We start from the raw sequence: 20,906 nt of genomic DNA on the forward strand, positions 1-20,906 counted from the left end.
ATGTCCTCTTCATCATAGGGGATTGGAATGCTAAAGTAGGAAGTCAAGAAATCACCGGGATAACAGGCAAGCATGGCCTTGGTGTACAAAAAGAAGCAGGACAAAAGCTAATAGAGTTTTGCCAAGAGAACACGCTGATCATAGCAAACACTCTTTTCCAACAGCACAAGAGACGAGTCTACACATGGACATCACCAGATGGTCAATATCGAAATCAGATTGATTATGTCCTTTGCAGCCAAAGATGGAGAAGCTCTATACAGTCAGTCAAAACAAGACCTGGAGCTGACTGTGGCTCAGATCATGAGCTGCTTCTTGCAAAATTTCAGCTTAAATTGAAGAACGTAGGGAAAACCACTAAACCATTCAGGTATGACCTAAATCATATCCCTTATGAATATACAGTGGAGGTGAGGAATAGATTTCAGGGATTAGACCTGATAGACAGAGTGCCTGAGGAACTATGGATGGAGATCCGTAACATTGTTCAGGAGGCAGCCACTCAATCCATCCCAAAGAAAAAGAAATGCAAGAAAGCCAAGTGGCTGTCTGAGGAGGCTTTACAAGTAGCTGAGGAAAGAAGGGAAGCGAAAAGCAAGGGAGAAAGGGGAAGATATATCCAACTGAATGCAGAGTTCCAGAGAATAGCAAGGAGAGACAAGAAGGCCTTCTTAAATGAACAATGCAAAGAAATCGAGGAAAACAACAGAATGGGAAAGACTAGAGATCTCGTCAAGAAAATTGGAGATCTCAAGGGAACGTTTTGTGCAAAGACGGGCATGATAAAGGACAAAGAAGGCAGGGACCTAACAGAAGCAGATGAGATTAAGAAGAGGTGGCAAGAATACACAGAAGAACTCTACAGAAAAGATCTGAATGTCGCTGATAGCCATGATAGTGCGGTCACTGAACTTGAGCCGGACATCCTCGAGAGCGAAGTCAAGTGGGCCTTAGGAAGCATTACTGACAACAAAGCTAGTGGAGATGACAGTATTCCAGCTGAGCTATTTAAAATCCTAAAAGATGATGCTGTTAAAGTGCTGCACTCAATATGCCACCAAATTTGGAACACTCAACAATGGCCGCAAGACTGGAAAAGGTCAGTTTACATTCCAATTCCAAAGAAGGGCAACGCCAAAGAGTGTTCAAATTACCACACAATTGCGCTCATTTCACATGCCAGCAAGGTGATGCTCAAAATCCTACAAGCTAGGCTTCAGCAGTATGCGAACCGAGAACTACCGGAAGTACAAGCGTGGATGTACAATGAGTGGATTCTGTTTTCTCCATTCTAAACACACCTTTTTAAAAGTTAAAAAAGCATGCAAGCAAATTAACAGTCCGCTTTTATTCTGAAGGAAAAGCAGTTGTGGGTCCCTGATCTGGATTGGGGCCCAGCACTGGTTTCCTGCTGAAAATCACCCCTTCCCCTTTCATGCTGCTGTTTGCCCCAGAAGGTGCTATTTACTGCAAACAGCAGCTTTGGGATTTTTAGCAGGAAACTGGCATGGGGCCTCTGTGGCAGCTTTTCCTTCAAAATAAAGGATTTAGGCTGCATTCTTATGTACACTTACCTGGGAGTAAGCCTCACTGAAGACATGGGGTGTTTCTTACATAGGGCTGGAGAGACTGGTGATGGTCAGTCACTGGTGTGCTGAAGTTCCCCTACTCATTGCAGGACTCATGTATGAATAAAGCTGTGTGCGAATGATAGCTTTTCAGAGAGGTAGAGGTGGTGATTGTCATGGAGCCTGCTGTGTGCATGGACCCTGCAAGGTGGTTGAAGCACTGCACATGGCTCTAACTTTTATAGCAGGGGTGTTGAACCTCTTTCAGCCTGAGGTTCAAATCAGTTTTGGAGAACTTCTTGGGAGCTGCATTCCCAGGGGTGGGTGGGGCCAAAGGCAAAGGGGGCAGGTCCGAAGGGAAAAGGGGCAGCGTCAAAATCACCCCAATACCAGCATATTTTAGCTTAAAACTCTTACCGCTAGTAACTAAACCTTAGAAAAGGCATTTCATCCTTTTAGAATGGAGAAACATGAGCAAAACTAGGAAACCACCCAACGACAGGCAGTCCGGTGAAAAGAGTGTGGAAGGGGGTGTGGTCCTCTGGGCAATCCCCTAGGCAGGCCAAATTTGGCCCACGGGCCTGTGATTCAAATCCCCTGCTTTACACATTTCTGCCACCACCTTACCTACAACCCCCTTGGTTGGTGGACTGCAGGGAAACGCGTAGACGATTGGGAAACACTCGGCAGACTCTTCAGGGACCACTGGGAGGAAGATTCGTTCCCTCCTCGCTTGATTTCCCCATTTGCCCGTATCTTGAATCATTCAGCCTGAGCAGAGGGCTCATGAGCAAAAAGCCATAGGACAGTTTTTTTCCAACCTAGTACCCTCCAGATGTTTTGGACAACAGTTCCCAGCATTCCTGACCATTGGCCATGCTACCTGGGGCTGATGGAGGTTGAAATCCAAAGCATATGGAGGGCATCAGTTTGGGGAAGGCTGTCATTGGGAATTCTAAAGTAACCAGCCAACCTCCAGTTTTTCAAATGATAACGAGGTTATTTAAAACACAAATGTAGTATCTAGCTATTCCTGAATGTGAGCAATCTAAATGGCTCTATACTTAAGTGCTGGAAGGCATGGATTTTCTAGTTCAGCCTTCCCCCAACTTGGTGCCCTCCAGATGTGTTGGATTGCAACTCCCATCATTCCCAGCCAGCATGGCAATAGAAGGCACCACGTTGGTGAAGACTGTTTCAGTTGGTTCTGATAATGAGGAAGAGGAAGAATAGGAATGTGATCTGGAGCAGCATGAGAAATGTCACGTATGCAGGAAACCTTTGACATGGGGGTGGGGCAATGCTTGCTTTGCCTAGGTACGGAAGAGGTGAGAAGTGATGTGGTCTCCTGGCTGTCATGCTAGACAGTTACGTTAGCATCTGAGCTTCAGTGTGTAGATTCAAAATAGAATGTGGAAGGTACATGTAGGCTCAGTCTTGAAGGAAACACACAGGTTCCTTTGGTAGATGGAAAACAGAAGTAGAGAGAAACTAGACAGTTTTTAATAGTAACAAAGCTGGAGATAATTTTATATGGTGTGCTGGCTAAAAGAAAAAGGCAATAGAAGCCAAGTTGGGTAGTTTTTCATAATAAATGGATGGGTTGATAACTCAGAGAATAATGTCCTACCTCTGTGTTTTGCCTAAGAATGGAGCCAGTTCTGACTCAACATTGGATTTTATATTTTTAAAAAATGGGGGACCAGCCTTTGTGTATTAGTTTCTTTGGCCTGGAACTCCTAGGAGCAGTCCCAGGTGCAACCTGAAAACATCACATCATCTGTTAGAGCATAACTTGGATGTCTGCAGTGTCTGTTGCAGCAAAAAACAACAATGAGACTTGTAGCACCTTACAGACAGACAGGGCAATCCCATACATGTCTACTCAGAATGGGACTTACTTCAGGAAATTGTGTATAAGACTGCAGTTTAAGACATTTATTATGGCATAATTATTTTCATGTCACGAAGTCATGAAGAGTCGGAAGCGACTGAATGAATAAACAACAACAAATTATTTTCATGGACTAGAGTCCTCTTCATCAGATGCAAGATGAAGTGAACTCTAGTCTACAAAAGTATACAGTCTTTCAAGTCCTACAAGGCGCTGTTGTTTGAGTTCCTGTATTTCCTTTGGTCATGTGGGTTTTGCAGGAATTTAAAACAGCAATACCACCCTCCCTGCAAAACATGTGCACACAGACTATAGTGGCATTGGCATGCAGATATGCTGTCTCTTCATACCACATTCATCTCTCTATCCAAGGCTGTCTGGTGGTTTGTATGTGAATTGAAATGGCATCTTTTGACATCCAGTATTATCAGCAGATGCAGCTTTCTAGGCCAGGATAGGATTTGAACTGCCGACCTTCCTTGAGTTAAAGAGCTTTTGTATTCTGCTGTTTGATTTCCACATCCACTTTGTCTCCTTTTGCTAATGAAACTTCCTATGCAAAGTGTGTTTTAGCTGCTATATAAAACACATGACTTCAAATTCCTGGGCTTCTTCCTACAGCAGCCCTTCATTTCCTTTAAGGACTTGGTACCAGAACATCTTTTAATTAGGTTGCTGGGATCCTACGGATCTCTTTTGAAGATGTTACAATCACCAAGTCTTCTCTGCACTTAGCTCCTAGCTTTCACATTACATGGAAGCTGATGTAGTAGTATCCAGAACTCCTTTGCTCTGAGATGATCAACAAATCCACATTCCTTGAATCTGTTGGTTGTCATATTTAATGTTTGGGTTACGAAGAGTCGGACACGACTTAACGACTGAACAACAACAAATTTTCTTCCAAATCATGCGAGCTTCCGATTATCTTCTCTGGTTGAACTAGGTCGTATGGCTCATTTGCTTGAGCCAGCACTTACATTACTACTTTACTTCTCATCCTGGGTGCACCTCCTGTCACAGTACAACCTTCTGCACCTCTGGAGCTCTTTTCATCAGCGTCATATGGACCAGCGAGTGGTTGCATGAGCCAAAGCATGCCCCATGTGCCTGGTCTAGGGGAAGCATTAGCCAAATTTAATATGTACAGCTATTCCCAGTATGGAGACAACCATGTTGTACCTGCCTGCAATGTTGCTGTTAAAAATGAAGAGCCTGTCAGAGAAAAGAGGTGGCAACAGTAAGAACTAATATGGTTGAATGCACAGAGATTCAAACACAGACTTTTAAGAGCTAAGCACTCACAGCCCTCCACCTGGATGGAAGAATCTGTCAGTTTTGGTTTTCCCCACATTCAGTATTTTTCTGTGGGGAACTTTGTGAACTAAATTCTCAGCCATCTCTAATTGCCTCTGAATTCACAAACCAAAAAATATTAAGTCCCTCGTATTTACTTGGCCCAATTGCATTGATGAAGCTGTACCATGAAAGAGGTCTTCCTGTCGCTATATGGCCAAACATCTGTTTCCTCCCATTTTTTGGTGGCAGCATAGAGCGGCGGAAATGCTTGGTGTGTGTGTGTGTGTGAGAGAGATTCCTTTCCTTTTCTGTATGGGGGGACATTGTCTGCTGTGGATCTAAAGAACGTCTGGAACAGAGAGGTTTCTCTCAAGGGTTACAGGAGTGTTACCCAGTTTCTCCTTTCCTTCCTTTTTGGCTTCCTGGAGAGGAATGGATTTGAAGATGTTGAACCTGAAGTGAATTTCCCCAGCTTACTTTGTTGCCTTTGGGAAAACATAGTTCTCTGTGCTTCATCCTATGTGTTCCATCTCTCAACAACATAACAATGACCCAAATCCTCCAGAGTGTTGTTGTTTTTCTATTCCCCAGAAGAAGAGGTCAATGGGAGCATTTGCTCCAGGATTCAAACAAAGTTCTCAAAGGCAATGGATATCTTGAAATGCAGCCACTGCTTCACTGAGCAGATTTTCAGCCACCTATATAGCTGGTGTATAGAAGCACAATTGATTAATGCCATTATTTTGAATCTCAGCGAATGGTTGCATGTGCATAGAATATGTGGATAGTGAACTATATCCTGGGGAAAATGCGTTATGCATAAATAATATTACAAGAAGTGTTTTTATGAGTTGTGCAGGGAGAAGGGTAGCAGCCATTAGTGGTACAGTGCATGTCTTGAATGGAGAAAGTCCCAGGTTTGATATCTTCAGTTAGAGAATGTCAGGGTTCCCTTTATGACCTGGACCTCCTAACCACTCCTTAAGGATCTCTTGCCTCAAGAGTCCTACCTTCCTTCTTTTAAACTTCCCCTTCCCGGTAACATGGGGTTTAGGCTGTAGACGTGGGGTGACTGACACTCTAGACACCAGGTTTAACCACAACAGTTTACTGGTAAATGTAAACCTAGCAAATCATAACTAAAGGTATTTACACAATAGAGCTGAGTGATACAAAAGGCATTAAAAGAAAATAAAAGGAGCAAAATGCAAGTTGCTTTACCCTAGCTGTCCTTAGACTTTTCTAGGCTGCTTCTTCCTGCTCACATTTCGGACTCTGCTCTAACTTCAGGCTCTGGCTGCTTCTCTTGCTGGCTCTCTTGCTCTTTTTATATACCCTCCTCCCACAAAACTGAAAGTAGCGCTTCACGCCTGAAGAAATAAAACTAACACTTAACCAGATAAATGAAACTACTCCTCTCGGGGATACCCCCTCCCAACAGAAAACTCCAGGCCTCTAAGCCTGACTTTTTCCCCTCTGTCTCAATAGGCCTCAGACCTTCACATCTTCCCGTCCCCTTTTAAAGTGGAACATTTTTTTCTTGACAAAGGAGAATTGTGAAACGTCTAACTTAACAGAAGGCAACTACACAGTCTTTATTTCCGGGAAAGAGCATCAGCGATAACGTTCTCTCTCCCTGGAACATGTTCAGTTTTGAGCTGGTATTTTGCGTAGCCTGTATCCAGTGCAAGGCATGGTGATCAGTCTTTAAAGTAAATTCTTGTCTAAAAATATAAGATTTGAGCTTGTCCAGAGCCCACACCACTGCCAAACATTCTTTCTGGATGGTGGACAAGTTTCTTTCTCTTGGCAGGAGTTTCCTACTCAGGTAGGCTACTGGGTGTTTGACTGAGTCATGTTCCTGTAGCAACACAGTTCCAATGCCAGTTTCTGAAGCATCCGTGGCTACAATAAATGTCTTTCCAAAGTCAGGTGCCTTTAACACTGCTCTTGAAATTAAAATGTATTTCAGTTTGTCAAAAGCTTCCTGACATTCAGCAGTCCACACAAGCTTATCAGGTTTACATTTCTTTGTTAAATCAAACAGAGGACCAGCAATTTCACCAAAATGGGGTACACATTTCCTGTAATACCCACCAAGTCCCAAGAATGACCTAACTTGTTTCTTGGTTGAAGGTATGTCCCAGCTTTTAAGAGTCTCAACCTTGTCCCCTAAAGGAGTTATATAGCCATTTCCTTCTTCTAGCTCCACATTTTTGTCCAGTACCCGGTGTACCTGTAAAACCACTCTACCGTATAATATGGTTTTACTGTATTTATATGCACTACTTTGGGCTTTTTCTCAGACCTTTCTTTAACCACCAAATGTCAAGTCATCCAATTTGTCTGATTATGTAAGGGTCTTCCCAAGCAGGTTTGAGCTTGTGTTTGTGTGGGGAAGAAAGATCATTACTTGATCCCCCACCTCAAATACTCTAGAATGTGCAGTTTGACCATACCATAACTTTTGCACCTCCTGGGCTTCTGTTACATTTGTTTGAACCAGTTTACAGAAATAACAAATTAATTTGGGGTATGTTCGTACATCACTAGTCTCTTGATGGCTCTATGCTAGCTCCAGGGTTAGAGGCGGCATGCCACTGATTGCTAGTTGCTGGAGAGCAACATTATTGTGAAAGAACTATTGCCCTCATGCCCTGTTTTCAGTCTTCTTTAAAAATAAAACTGCCAATATCACCCTACTCTTATACAAATCTGTGGTGTGATCATTTGTGTAATACTGTGTACAGTTCTGGTCACCACACCAGAAAAAAGATACAGAGTTGGAAAAGGTGGAGAGAAGAGCAACCAAAATGATCAAGCAGGTGGAGCAACTCACCTGTGAGGAAAGGTTACAATGTCTGGGACTGCTTAGTTTAGAAAAATTGTGAGCACAGTGAGATGTGATAGATGTGTACAAAATTATGCATGGGGTCATAATGGGGTAGAGAGAGTGGATAGGGAGAAGTTTTTCTTCCTTTCCCATAATACTAGAACCCAGGGTCATCCTATGAAGCTGAATGGTGGCAGATTCAGAATGGATAAAAGGAAGTTCTTTACACAGTGCCTAGTTAAAGTGTGCCATTCGGTACCACAAGATGTAATGATGGCTATCAACTTGGATGGCTTTTAAAGGAGATTAGGCAAATTCATGGAGGATAAGGCTGTCAGTGGCCACTAGTCATGATGGCTATATATTCCCTCCAGTACAGGAGGAAGTATGCTTCTGAATAACAGTTACTGGGGTCATAAGCTGGAGGGTGCTGTTGCACTCATGTCCTGCTTGTGGGCTTCCTAGCAGCAGCTGTTTGGCTACTGTGTAAAGAGAATCCTGGACTAAATAGGCCTTTGTTCTGATTCAGCATGACTCTTCTTATGTTTTTGAAGCACCTGGTGTGCCACAGTGGGAAGTAGGATGCTGGACTAGATAGATTCTGGTCTGATCCAGCAAGGGCTCCTTTATGCTTTGCAGGCAGGAGGTCCCAGGTTCATTCCCCCAGAATCTTCAGTTAAAAGTATCTCAGGTAGCAAAGGCTGGGAAAGACCCAAGAGGGTTGCTGTCCATCCAAGTGGATAGCACTGGCCCAGTTCAGGATAAGGCATCTTAATATATACCATTCCCCATTGTGCCCCCCCCACCCCTAAGACTTCGTTTCTTGCCTTTATTCCTTCCAAATATTATCCCTCCCCCTCATATATAATAATGCTTCTTTAAATAGGAAAACGCTTCAGAATGTGAAGAGTCACCTGTCCTCAACCGACTTCAGTCAGTGTTCAGCTCTTCTTTTGGTTTGCTTTGTTTTTATGTTGTTTTCCTATCTCCAGCCATGCAGCACTAACAGCATCAAACGTTTAATCAAAACCACCCACCACAACATGCACGCACTTTACTTCTTGCTCAGAAGCTGCTATGGATAAAATATTGTACAAGGGAAAATGTTTTCTGCAAGATTTTGGAGTTATTCCAAGACCAAACTGCCCATCTTAGAGCATGATAGGTTTCCTCTGTCTCTGGAAGCACTTGGCAAATAAATAACAAGTTGGAGGTTTGTAAGAAATTGCAAGGGTGGTGGAGGGAATAAACAGTTGGGAAATTCCCTCCCGTATAGAGCAATAGCAGAAGACTACTAACTCTGTGGCTGGAGGAGTAGCATCTCACATGGTCTTTAGCCTAGGTCCGAACAGCAGCACTCTGTTCAAATGGGAAGGTACTCATTTGCTCCTGAACTTGAGCAGCGGGGATATATTTACCTCTCCCTCCTGGGGATGGCAGAGCATTTCAATTGGCTGCATTTCTAAACAAAGTGACCTGATTTGCACTTCTCAGAATGATATGCAGATCGGAACATGGTTATCACTCAGATTGTGCCATTTCCCAAATTTTGTGATGCAATTCTTGGCTCAAAATTGCATACAAAAATATGCATATTGAAGGCGGGGAGTTGCTTACCAACGAGTATATATTAGAAAAAATGGTGTATGAAAATAAATGCTAATTTTTGTGTGTTTATTTTTAAATTTAAATATGTGTGAAGCTGACATGGGCCAGAAATAGACTGATTCATCTATCCGTACTCCCTCACTCCACACAGTTTTTAGGAGAGTTTGAGTATGTAGCAAATTGGCTTGAAGTTTAAGATTCTTGCAGATCTGCTCTTGGATGAAGAAGGAAAAGGGAACCAACCTTCCTAGCCCAGACAGTTCCCTTGTGGAGTATTTGAGCATGCAGAGAGCCTCTAGGTGGTGTTGGGTGGAGAATTGGCACCACAAAGGCTACCGTGGCTTGCAGTTGCCTCAAAGGCACTTGGCGCTCCCACGCTCCTCTGAGTGCCACCCAGGATCTGGCCCTGTTGTAACTTGTTCTCTTTAGATAGAAAGAAGAAGAATCTAGAGTTCGTTCTCATGGTTATGAAATATAAACATCCTCTTAGAATGGATGCTTCCCTTTGAGTTCATCTCCCTCTCTCTCTCTCTCTCTCTCTCTCTCTCTTTCTCTAGTTGGTTTGAGCAGTGTGAAAACGAAGCCATTTATACACTGACGAGGAACAAAAGTAAAAGAAAAACAAAGTTTGGGCCTTCAGTGCACTATCCTTTTGCTGCAGGACATATAGGTGTCACAGAAGGCCTCTGGAGAATGAGCACCTGGCTAGTGCCAAAGCTTCCAGTGCCAGAACCTCCCAGTTGGGCAAGAAGCGCACCTGTCTTTAAAAAAGCACAATTTCTCTTATCTGCATTTGTCTTGTTTTCGTCAAATTGAGACAATTGATGGCCTACAGATTTCTTGTCTGTCATTAAAATTGTGCATAATTTTAAATTGTAAATCTGCAGGAAGGGCCTCTCTTTTTAAAGTTTTTTTTTTTTTGAGTGAATAGGTATGGATGCTTATAAAATGATGGGTGTGTGTATGTGTGTGAGTGTCTCAAACCGGGGCTGACAGCAGTTGGGCTCTGGAACCTTACCCCCTGCTGCACCACTGGTGGTCGGATTCCGGGACAAACATGGCAGGCCAAGCTCTGTGTGCCTCCAGGGCGTCATTTAGGCTGTACTACGAGCCTGCCTGAGATTCTGTCAGGTGACCTCAAGGCCCAATCCCTGTGCATCAGGTCCTACCAGGAACTTGGCCCTTGCCTATTTCAGAGTCCTCACCTGTTTCTGGTAATCTGGAGTGGCTGTCCACTGCCCATCCACTGCCCCATGTGGTGAGCTGTGTCACTGCAGCTCCTCAGTGAAGGACCTTCCAGACTGACTCCACCCAGACTGCCCTTTGGTTCTTCCTAGGCAGGAAGGAATATGAAAGGACTTCCTGTTCCATGGACCTTGGCTTAAGGAACAAGGTCTACCTGAGCTCTGATGTGTTTTGTGTTTTTGGTTTTGCTCTCTAGTATTGTTCTCCAGTCTGGTCTTCTGTTTTGCCCTCTGGTAGTAATTGCTCTTCAGAATCCTTGTTCTTGGCTTGCTCCAGACTGTTGCCCGCAGTCAGACTCCGGGTCTTAAGTGTGGTGGCTCCCACCCCTTCCAACTGAGATCAGGCATCCACCAGCACTACTTTGTTTTCAGCATTGGCGAAATACTTTTCTTTTCAGGCAAGCATCTCCTGGCTGATGAGTAAATTGCAGCCACTGTTTTATTGCTCTATTTACTTTTGTTGTAAGTTTTTGTATGACATGTTTTAAGTGTACACCATTCCAATATCTCTTGATATGGAGGGGTTTATATATTTTAAAACGAATAAAGAATAAAATAAATTTGCCCTGTTCACATGTAAAGCTGGGATGAGAAGGCTCCTCTTTACACAAAAGGGAGCAGATGTGTGAATGTGTGAGGGAGAAATCCAACCCCTGCCCCCTTGCCTTGTTGTGCTCTACTGTGGGCCAAACTAGACATTTGTCACATGGTTTGGAATTGCCTGGTTGGTTTTTCTGTAACAAATATCCAGTGTGGCGGGGGAGGGGGTGAGCCGGATTGGTGCCATAGTGTGAGGGGAAGGGGATTTGAGCCATTGGATCCCACTGCACTCCTTATCAAAATCCCCTCCCCATTGCCTGCTATTCATAATGGGAAGAAAGCTCCCATTGGCATGAATGGGAGCTTTCATCAGTCATGTGAGCTGGAAAATTTTCCAGTGCTTTATTTTTCTGTGGAACACTTTCCTTTTCATAAGTTCATTAGTAACAATGACTGGGTACAAACCACAAATACAATTTTAGGCAACCTTGGCAGTTTCAAAGAAGTGAGTGGTGGTCAACGTATCTTTGGGTTGCTGAACTTTATTAGTGCGTCAACAGTTTTCAGTACCTTTAAAAAAAATAACGTAAGGGGCATATATGCTACTGTCTTTACATTTTTACAAGTATTACAATAAAAAATTCTAATTAATATAACATTTAAACCTCATTAAGTATGTTTTAATTTCCCCCCTCAAATATTTCAATATTTGTACAAATGATTAATATGGAGTACTTTTTTAAAGCTCCATTGTTTACTAAATACAGGTAAAACATACATGTTAAATTTGATCACTCTTCAAGGTATCAGAAAAATTTCTGATGCTAATTGAAAATTTTCCAGTGCAAATTGCTCTATGCAAATTAACTTTTTAGGAAAGTTTTCTGGAAACGTTTCAGAAACTTTTTCAGAAAAATGACCAGTTTAAGATTTTCTGGAAAATGCACACCACTAGCTTTCATTCCAATGCAAATAACAGAGAGGGGGGAGGTTTAAAGCCCCCTCCCCCCATGCCATGGGCCCAGTATGGCTTGGATGTATGCGTAGCTGCACTGACTATTTGTTAAAGAAAAATCAAACACAGAAGACACAACAAACATCACGTCTAGTTCATCATTGATGCTTCATAGTGTAAGATGCCACAGATTTACTCAATATTTGTTTCGTATTTGCTCCTTGAAAGTGTACATATTCACTACTGGGAAAAAGTGGATTTTACCCTAAATAGAATATTTTCAGTGATTTCTTAAGAAATGTATTTGAAGGCATTAATTCCTCCATCCACAGAAAATGACCTGGTTCACACATAACACTAAAACATGGTTTATTTAACCCATGGTTTAATCATGGTTTGTTGTCCTTCCCAGTTTTTGTCTGGTAGATGATTAAATAAACCATGTTTTTCTCTCTCTCTCCCTGGGTTGGTTGTTTCCCTCCTCCTTTGCCTGCTCCCTCGCTCTATCCCAAATGAATGTGTTGCACTGTAGTACTGTCATGTAGAGTGTCTGTGGGTTTTTTTTTTTTTTTTACCACTCTGGTCCATTGCCTATGTAGCCTATCAAAACAACCCATGAACAACTCACTGTTCTGGGGTCACACATAATGTCAACCAATGGCCTAAACAACCCAGAATTCATAACCCAATAACAAACCATGGGTTCTTTTTCTGGGTTGTTCTTGGTTAATAAACCATGGTTTGTTAGCATGGCTGGGTTTACACATCACGACAACCTAGAATTCAACAACTCCATACCATGGGTTAGCGTTATGTGTGAACCCAGCCAGTGTTTGTGTGTGTATGTGTCTTTGTTTCGGGACCTCTGGAAGTTGTCTGTAAAGTAGCCCTTGATGTCAGTGAAATAAGGATTCAGCTGCAAGATGTTATTTCAGAAATGCAACTCCCCCTCCCGTTTTTTCAAGGTAGAAAAACTAATTGAATTATTTTCTATTTTTCCCTTTAGCTCTGCAGAAGAAAAGCATCTTGTGGCAATGGTGTTGTGACACTGGGAGATTGGATTTGTCAGCTGGAAGTATGGAACTTGTTGACAACTGCCCGCATGGTTGCTCCAGGCCAGTTCCAAATGGATATGGAAACAAGGTGTTTCAAGCAAACCCAAAAGAAAGATGCACTGATGTTAAGTATTCTAATTCTGGTGGCTTCAGTGAAAAGGAGGATACAACCAAGCAGAAGAAGAAGGCCAGGGGTAGTCGTATCTGGAATTTTGTTAGCCGCAGGAAAGGGTCTGCCATGAATACCAAAAGACCCCAGTCCATGATCCTCTTTGGAGATAATATGGAGATCTTGGAGCAAAATCGTAAGATGTCCTTCATGGAAAGGGTGAGGTCTTTTAAGAAGCTAAGGTCATCTGGCATGTCCAAGAACGCATCCAAAACCAAGGCTGTCATTATTTCTGTGGAAACTCAGGAAGACCTTGAGCAAAAATCACTCCATAGGATTAAGAAGCTAAGTGATGGTCAACGGCCTTACCGACACTCCTATGCTGGCTACATTGAGGATTTGGATTCTTCTTTCGAAGATGTTGAGTTAAATAGCTGTGTGCTAGATCTTGACACCAGTGAGAGTCAGTGGCACAGGAATGTTGGCATTGGAATAAACAGTGATGATACTGATAATGACTGTCCCAAAATGTTGATTCAGAGGAGTGTGGCTCCTGAATTTGAAAGTACTCAGGAATTTGTGGCTGTGCAAGGAGATGTCCCTCCAAGGCGATGTCCAGTGGTTACTCATGAGAATAAAAAAAGGAGTTCTGAGGTCTGGAGTTATCTGAAAGGGATTTCATTGACCAGCAAGGATTGTTCAAAACTGCCTGACCAGAATGTGGAGCCCAATTTTGAGGATTTAGAAAATACAACTGAGAATCCCCCTTCCTATTTTGATTGTGATACGAAACACAAGGAGAGAATTGGCCAGCCAAAAAGAACGAGCCATGTGGCTAAGGGAAGCCACTTTGGTGGGGTTCTTAGATTCTTCAACAGTGTTGCCGAGGCGGCTAGGAAATGGCGGGGATCTTCAAAATCGTGTTCGCAGGAAGAACAAAGATTGAACTCCAGTGTTGGACACCGAAGGCAAGAGCTTCCCCCACACCGGCAGCCTTTGATCATCGCCAATGATAATGCCAGTGGTTTCTCTTCTACAGGATTGTCTCCAGATTCTGGGATCTGGGATAACCATAGCTCAAAAAGCTCTGTCATTAAAGAGCCACCCCATGGAAGTATAAATGCTGAGATTTCCCATGAAGTCTTCAGCGAGGATAGCAGCTTCAAGGAAACATCTTTTCCACCCTTGGGCACAAGTTTGTCAGCGTTTCCCCTCTCAGAATTTCCTAATGACTCTACCTTTCTCAGAGTGCATGGCCTAGCAATGGATTTGTCGCAGATTCAAGATCCACTTCTTAATCAAGTAGGCAATCGGGGCTTAAGTACTGCTCCAATAGACAGCTGGGTGTTAGGTTCTTGGGGCCAAGGTAATACTCAGTGCTCTACTGATACATCAGCAGATCCTCAGAACTTGGATATTTGTGGCTTAAAGACTCATGATTTTACCAAAGTTAAGATGGATGTTACATATGTGGAAAATGCTTCTTCTCTGAACTATGAAGAGTGGTATGATGGTGAATCAGATTTGAAAGTTTTGTGTAAAACTGAGCAGGGTACACTGGGCCTAAGCACTTCTTCAGATGATATTAATGTGATACCAAGTAGTATAGCTGATGCTCAAGATTTGGCCGATAGTCTAGTAGATGCTAGGACCTTCTGTAGGGCTACAGTAGATATGGAATCCCCGGATAGAATTTCCCAGGTTACCCCTGACCTTGACTTGATGTCAGCAAATAATTCAAGCTTGGGGACTATATTAGCAGATGACCAGATCCCGAAGAGCATTCCAGGAGATATCCAGCACTTGAGCTATATACAAGCAGATAGTCAGGATCTAGTAAGGAGTCCAGAAGATTCCCATGATTTAGAAAATTCTCCTGTAGAACCTCAGTGCATTAGTACTGCTCTGTCAGATTCTCGAAGCCTGGGTAGCATTTTAGAGGGTGTTCACAGTGCCTGCAGCTCTGCCCCTTTAAGCTGCTCAAGCCATGACCACCAAGCACTATATCATGAGTGTTCTTCCATCAAAGTGAATGGAAACGCCTTACCATTGCAACCAAATCCTGTGTGGAAATCCCGCAAAGCAGAACATTTTAAGTACAGAGGAGTCTGTCACCCGATCCAGATGAGGCTGTGTACAATCGTCTCCTTCAATGAATTCAACAGTGAAAAGGTAGGATCTTGTTCCTGTTTGCCAACCAAAGCTCATTGTGGCCTGTTTCCTACTCTTTAAACCTAGGGGTGGGCAACTTGTGGCCCTCCCAATGTTGTTGGACTTCAACTCCCATTGCTCCTCACCATTGGCTATGCTGGCTAGGGCTGATGGGAGCTGCAGTCCAGCAACATCTGGAGGGTCACAAGTTGCCCACCCCACTTTAAACAAAGCTGTGTGTATACTGTGTTATAAGTGTGTAACACACACCAAATTCTGTGATCCAAAAAGCTGGGTTCTGCAACCCATAGAAATCTCTGCATGTGTTTTCTTATTTTGCATAATATTCTGTTCCTGCTTGTCATGAATAGTGACGGGCAAGTGCCCCCCTCCCCGGTCCTCCTCATAAATTTTCTTAGAGAATTCTCAGAAGAAAGCGTAGGTCTCGCCAAGTTTTTTTTCTCCAAGAAAGCATGGAAAAATCATGCTTGAGAAAGCTTGACACCCCCGCCCTCAGCTCTACCTGCCAGTCTTACCACCCGCTGTTCCAAAGCAAATGTTGCAAAGGGGGAGGGCCAGTGGCTGAAAGGCTCACCCAATCAGTTTTATGTTGGGGTGGGGAGCTGAAGCTAGGCCTCCCCCAGTCCTAGCCTGAAAAACCAACCAACCACTATACCACACTGTCCGTTCCCCTAAATGATTGTGAGGGAAACTTAGGGCCAAACAATATGATGTGCCAGACAATTCTGTGATTGACTTGCTTTTTAACACTAACTGCAGTTTGCAGAGGAGCTGTTAGTTGGATTGGGGAAGCAGTGAGTTTTTAGGGACATTTAACTCTTTCTTCCACTACCATTTTCCTGATTTAAATATCCCCCTGCAACTCTCCCCCAAACTCCCCCCCCCCATTTTCTCCATGGAGGCAAAATACAGGTGTGATACAGGCACCTGGATTTTCTCCTGTGGAGTAAATAACAGGTTATGGTAGGAGTCCCCAACATGGTGCCCATGGACACCCAAATCCCCCCCGCCCCATTTTTCAATATACATACATAGATTTGTATGAAATGCATATAACTTTTTAGAAATTATATGTAGGCTTCAACAAAAGCAGACCGAATATCCAAATAAATATCCGTTTGAAGGTGGTGTCTATATGCCACATGTTCAAATATTGAAAGCTTTGTAAGGTCCTCAATCCATTGCATTATCGGAGGTAAGTGTTTATCCTTCCAGTGTTGTAATATCAGCCTTTTAGCTGTCGAAAGGGCGCAGAGAATCCATTTACACTGACCATTTGTTAATTTCCATGAATTAGGTAAACAATTTAAAAGAGCGTGTACATCAGTGAATATTAAAGACTGTTCCAGTACAAAATTGATCTGTGTAACAACCTCCCCTCAAAAAGAAGCAACTACTTCACATTGCCAAAACATATGTTTAAAAGAAGCGTTAACTGTATTGCACTGCCAGCAATTAGTGGAATTAGACAATCCCTTATTAAGGGAGCAATCCTATGGCCACTAGACACTGTCTAGAAGGCCATAGGATATGCTCATTTCCGGGAACTTGACCCCGGAGCCTGTGGTCCGAGGTCGCTTCCTGGAAAACTGAGCTCCCCCGTCGTCCGCGCTGCCTCGGAGGCAGCGCGGAGAAGCCCCATCCTCTGCACTCATAAAAGGAGCGCGGAGTGACTGAAAAGAGGCGGGGTTGGGGGGCATTCCAGGGCAGGGAGAACGGAGCTGCATGTATGACACATCCTATGTGTCGTACGGCAGCTTCCTCTCCCAGTCAGCCCGCCCGCCACTAGACAGCCGAAAACAGCTATCTAGCGAAAAATAGCAAGGCTGGAGAGGTGCGGAGGGAATGACCCCCCCCCCCATGCCTTGTTTTCCTTGTTTTGGATATATCCAAACATATCCTTGTTTGGATATATCCAAACATATCCAAAACATATCCTTGTTTTGGATAGGCGGTCACCTCCAAGTTTGGAGGCGGCAGCCGCCTATCCAGTTAGGATTGCGCCCTAAAGAGATGATGCAGTGTCTAATAAGCACGAATCAAAGGTTTTTGCTGAATAAGATGCAACCCAAAACCCATAGACGCGACAGGTAGATGCCAAAGCAGTGATCCACGGATTAGGCATTTTGTGGTGGTGCCAACAGCAGTTTCTCAAATTCCCAAATATGCCGATGGGTCCAAAAAGATTGGGGACCCCTCGCTTACGGGATGGCTATTTAGATTGGGAAAATAGAATGGGGCTGGCAGGTGAAAAGAAAAGGTTAAATACCAAGGTTAAATACTCGATGGCCTTGTAGGCCCCTTCCAACCCTACTGTTCTATGATTCTACTATTCTATGATTCACCAGCTCTTGTGCTGCTTCGCTCATCAGATTAGCAGCCCTCCTCCTCACGGCTGTATTTAGTTAAAAAGACAGACACACCCAGCCCACCAACCAAACAGACAACCCTGAAAACCACTGTTGGGAGATCACATGTAGTTACAGTGGCCATGTGTCATACTTTACAGAGGACAGTCCTCTGTTTCATAGAATTGTAGAGTTGGAATGGACCTCAGAGATAATCTAGTCCAACCCTCTGCTTAATGCAGGCTCTGCACTGCAGGGTGCAGCTATAGCATCCCTGACAGATACAATGTCAGAGGATAGTCCTCTATTTGAAGGTGTCCTCTACTTCAAAGGCTGTTCAGTCCAAGTCTGGTTTAAAGATAACCCAAGAAGGGAGAGCAGCAGGGGCCTTGAAATTGCCCATCAGCAATTGGCACCTGGTCAACAGACTGAGCAGCAGGCACAGAGGCCACCTGGTCACAAGTCTTCCCCACTATGGTGAGATGTGTTTCTATAAAAGCCCTGGTCATTATTTCTAAATGTGCACCAATATATATATATACAGTGCATATTTTATGCACATTCATGGCCTCTTTTTTTATTATGTATTTCCTCTCTTTTTGGCAATGCATAAGTGGCCACCCTACATGCAGTGTGGCCCTGAATTAGCAGTGACCCCAGAAAAACCTCTCATGTACATAGCACCAACTTCAGGCAGAGTTCAGTTCTGGAACATAGCCTGTTGATGCTGCTGCTGCTCTTATTTCACTTGGGGGTGGCAGGGAGTGGGGGGAAGGACAGTAGGGATGTTGGAGAAATCTGCCGCGGACTCCAATGAGAATCTGGCCTCCGGAATCCGTGGCGGAATGGCCCCACTTAGCTCCGAGTCTGGAGGATTCCCTGCGGAATGGCACTCCGGCTCCACGGCGTTTGCGATACCATTACCGTATTCCTTGAGTTAATACAGCTGCAAATGGCATAGTGGAAGTCACTTACGGCTGTAAAGCACTGGTTTTTATGTAAATAGAGCCGTAAATGGCTGCAATTAGGGTAAACTCAGGGCTTTACGGCCGCAAGTGGCATCCAATACGCCATTTGCGTCTATGTTTTTAACACAGACGCAAATGGCATATTGGACGCCACCTGTGGCCGTAACACCCTGAGTTTACCCTAATTGCAGCCGTTTACGGCTCTATTTACGTAAAAACCAGCACCTTACAGCCACAAGTGGCATCCACTACACCAATTACAGCTGTATTAACCCAAGGTATACGGTATCGCCAGCGACGTGGAGCAGGAGTGTGGCTCCGCGAAATCCTCCAGATGCAGAGCAGCCCTGGAGGATTCCGGGGGGAGGAACGGATCGCCTCCCCCCCACGGACACTGTCACGGAACGGATGGTGATTGATCCGCCCACCCCTAAAGGACAGTAAGGAACACTAGGTCTGCTTAGAACTTCTCCTTCACATATGCAGAAAACATGTGGTGGAGGCAGTGGGATTGTGCTGCCTGCTGCCCCCTTCATGTAAATCATTGGCATCTGGGCGGGCGGGGGGGGGGAGGACTGGCGGCATGATCCCTCCTCCTTACATTTGGTGCATGCATGGAGAAGATCAAAACAGACCTAGTGTTTTGTGTCTCCCAGTGATCACAGCAAAGGGCTGGATGCAGCTGATCTCGGAAGCTAAGCAGGGTCAGCCCTGGTTAGTACTTGGATGAGAGACTGCCTGGGAATCAGGCTTCCTGCATTGAACAGGGGGTTGGACTCGATGGTCTTGTAGGCCCCTTCCAACCCTATGATTCTATGATTCTATACCTCATTGTAAGGAGCAAGTACGCTACAGGAACTTCGCCCCCTGTGTATGTTAATGCTGGTATTTCTCTGGCAGCATGCATACCCATTTCTTCTCTTTATCTTTTTTGGTAGTATCAGGCCTGCAAGAATGAGAAATTAAGAGCCTTTTACATCTTGCCAGCTACCTTTTCTTCTTTCTGTGTTTTTGTACACATCCCTTTAATTCTGCTGTTTGCAAGACAACCCCACCAAGCACTCCCTGGGAACATTTTAACCTCTCTTCTGTGCAATTGCCCTTCTTTCTCCCTCATGTTGAGTCATGACTAAATCTTTCTTCAAACTGAAATATAACTGAAATGTTTTAAGGAACAGTTTGATGATGGAGGAAGCTGTCTTTCTTTACTGGAAGTTTTCAAGAAAAATGTCAGCGCAAACATATTTTATTTATTTATTTATTTATTTCATTTTATTTCTATACCGCCCAATAGCCAAAGCTCTCTGGGCGGTTCACAAAAATTAAAACCGAAAAGCACACAGTAAAACAATATAAAATATTAAAGCATTAAAACCACAATATAGCAATACAACCAGAATAAAACCAGAATAAAACCTAGCAGCAATGCAGAGATTTAAAATACAGATTTAAAACAGCAAAGCTAAAAGACTAGAAAGCTAAAATGCTAAAATGCCTGGGAAAATAAAAAGGTCTTCACCTGGTGCCAGAAGGAATACAATGTAGGTGCCAGGCGAAGCTCACTAGGGAGCTCTTTCCACAGCTGGGGTGCCACAGCAGAAAAGGCCCTCCTCCTAGTAGCCACCTGCCTCACTTCCTTTGGCAGGGGCTCATGGAGAAGGGCCGCTGAGGATGATCTTAAGGTCCGGGCAGGCGCATATGGGAGGAGGCAATCCTTCCGATAACTTGGCCCCAAGCTGTTAAGGGCTTTGAATGTTAATACTAGCACTTTGAATTGGGCCTGGAAATGGACTAGCAGCCAGTGCAGCTGGAAAAGTACCGGCGTAATATGAACTCAGTGGCTAGCCCCTGTTAACAGTCTTGCTGCCCTATTTTGGATCATCTGAAGTTTCCAGACCATTTTCAAAGGCAGCCCCACGTATAACACATTGCAGTAATCCAGACAAGAAGTTATCAGAGCATGGATAACGGTAGCTAGGCTATCTCTGTCCAGATAAGGGCGTAGTTGGTATACCAGCCTAAGCTGATAAAAAGTGCTCCATGCCACTGCATTCACCTGTGCCTCAAGTGACAGTTCTGGGTCCAACAGCACCCCCAAACTACGAACCTGATCCTTTAGGGGGAGTGCAGCCCCCTCCAGAATAGGTTGAATGTCACCTAGCTGGGCAGACGAACCACCCACTAACAGTATCTCCGTCTTGTCTGGATTGAATTTCAGTTTATTGGCCCTCATCTAGTCCATTACTGTGCCCAGGCACTGATTCAGAACAGCCACTGCCTCACCTGGATTTGATGAGAAAGAGAGGTAGAGCT

The 20,906-nt window shown here is 44.0% G+C and overlaps 1 protein-coding gene across 3 annotated transcripts in view; it reads left to right on the top strand.

Moving 5' to 3' along the window:
- The window catches only part of ARHGEF9 (Cdc42 guanine nucleotide exchange factor 9), a 371,451-nt gene that overhangs the window by 29,106 nt on the left and 321,439 nt on the right, over positions 1 to 20,906 (top strand). For all 3 annotated transcript variants that reach the window (XM_084814164.1, XM_084814167.1, XM_084814165.1), the window contains exon 2: positions 12,948 to 15,277. In XM_084814164.1, coding sequence (XP_084670290.1) covers positions 13,019 to 15,277 — 2,259 coding nt within the window. In that variant the 5' untranslated portion in view covers positions 12,948 to 13,018. The remainder of the gene's footprint in view (positions 1 to 12,947; positions 15,278 to 20,906) is intronic.

Source organism: Heloderma suspectum, chromosome 9, assembly GCF_057233095.1.
Source record: "Heloderma suspectum isolate Gila_16-S chromosome 9, 16-S_ref, whole genome shotgun sequence".
In the NCBI taxonomy this organism is placed as follows: Eukaryota; Metazoa; Chordata; class Lepidosauria; order Squamata; family Helodermatidae; genus Heloderma; species Heloderma suspectum.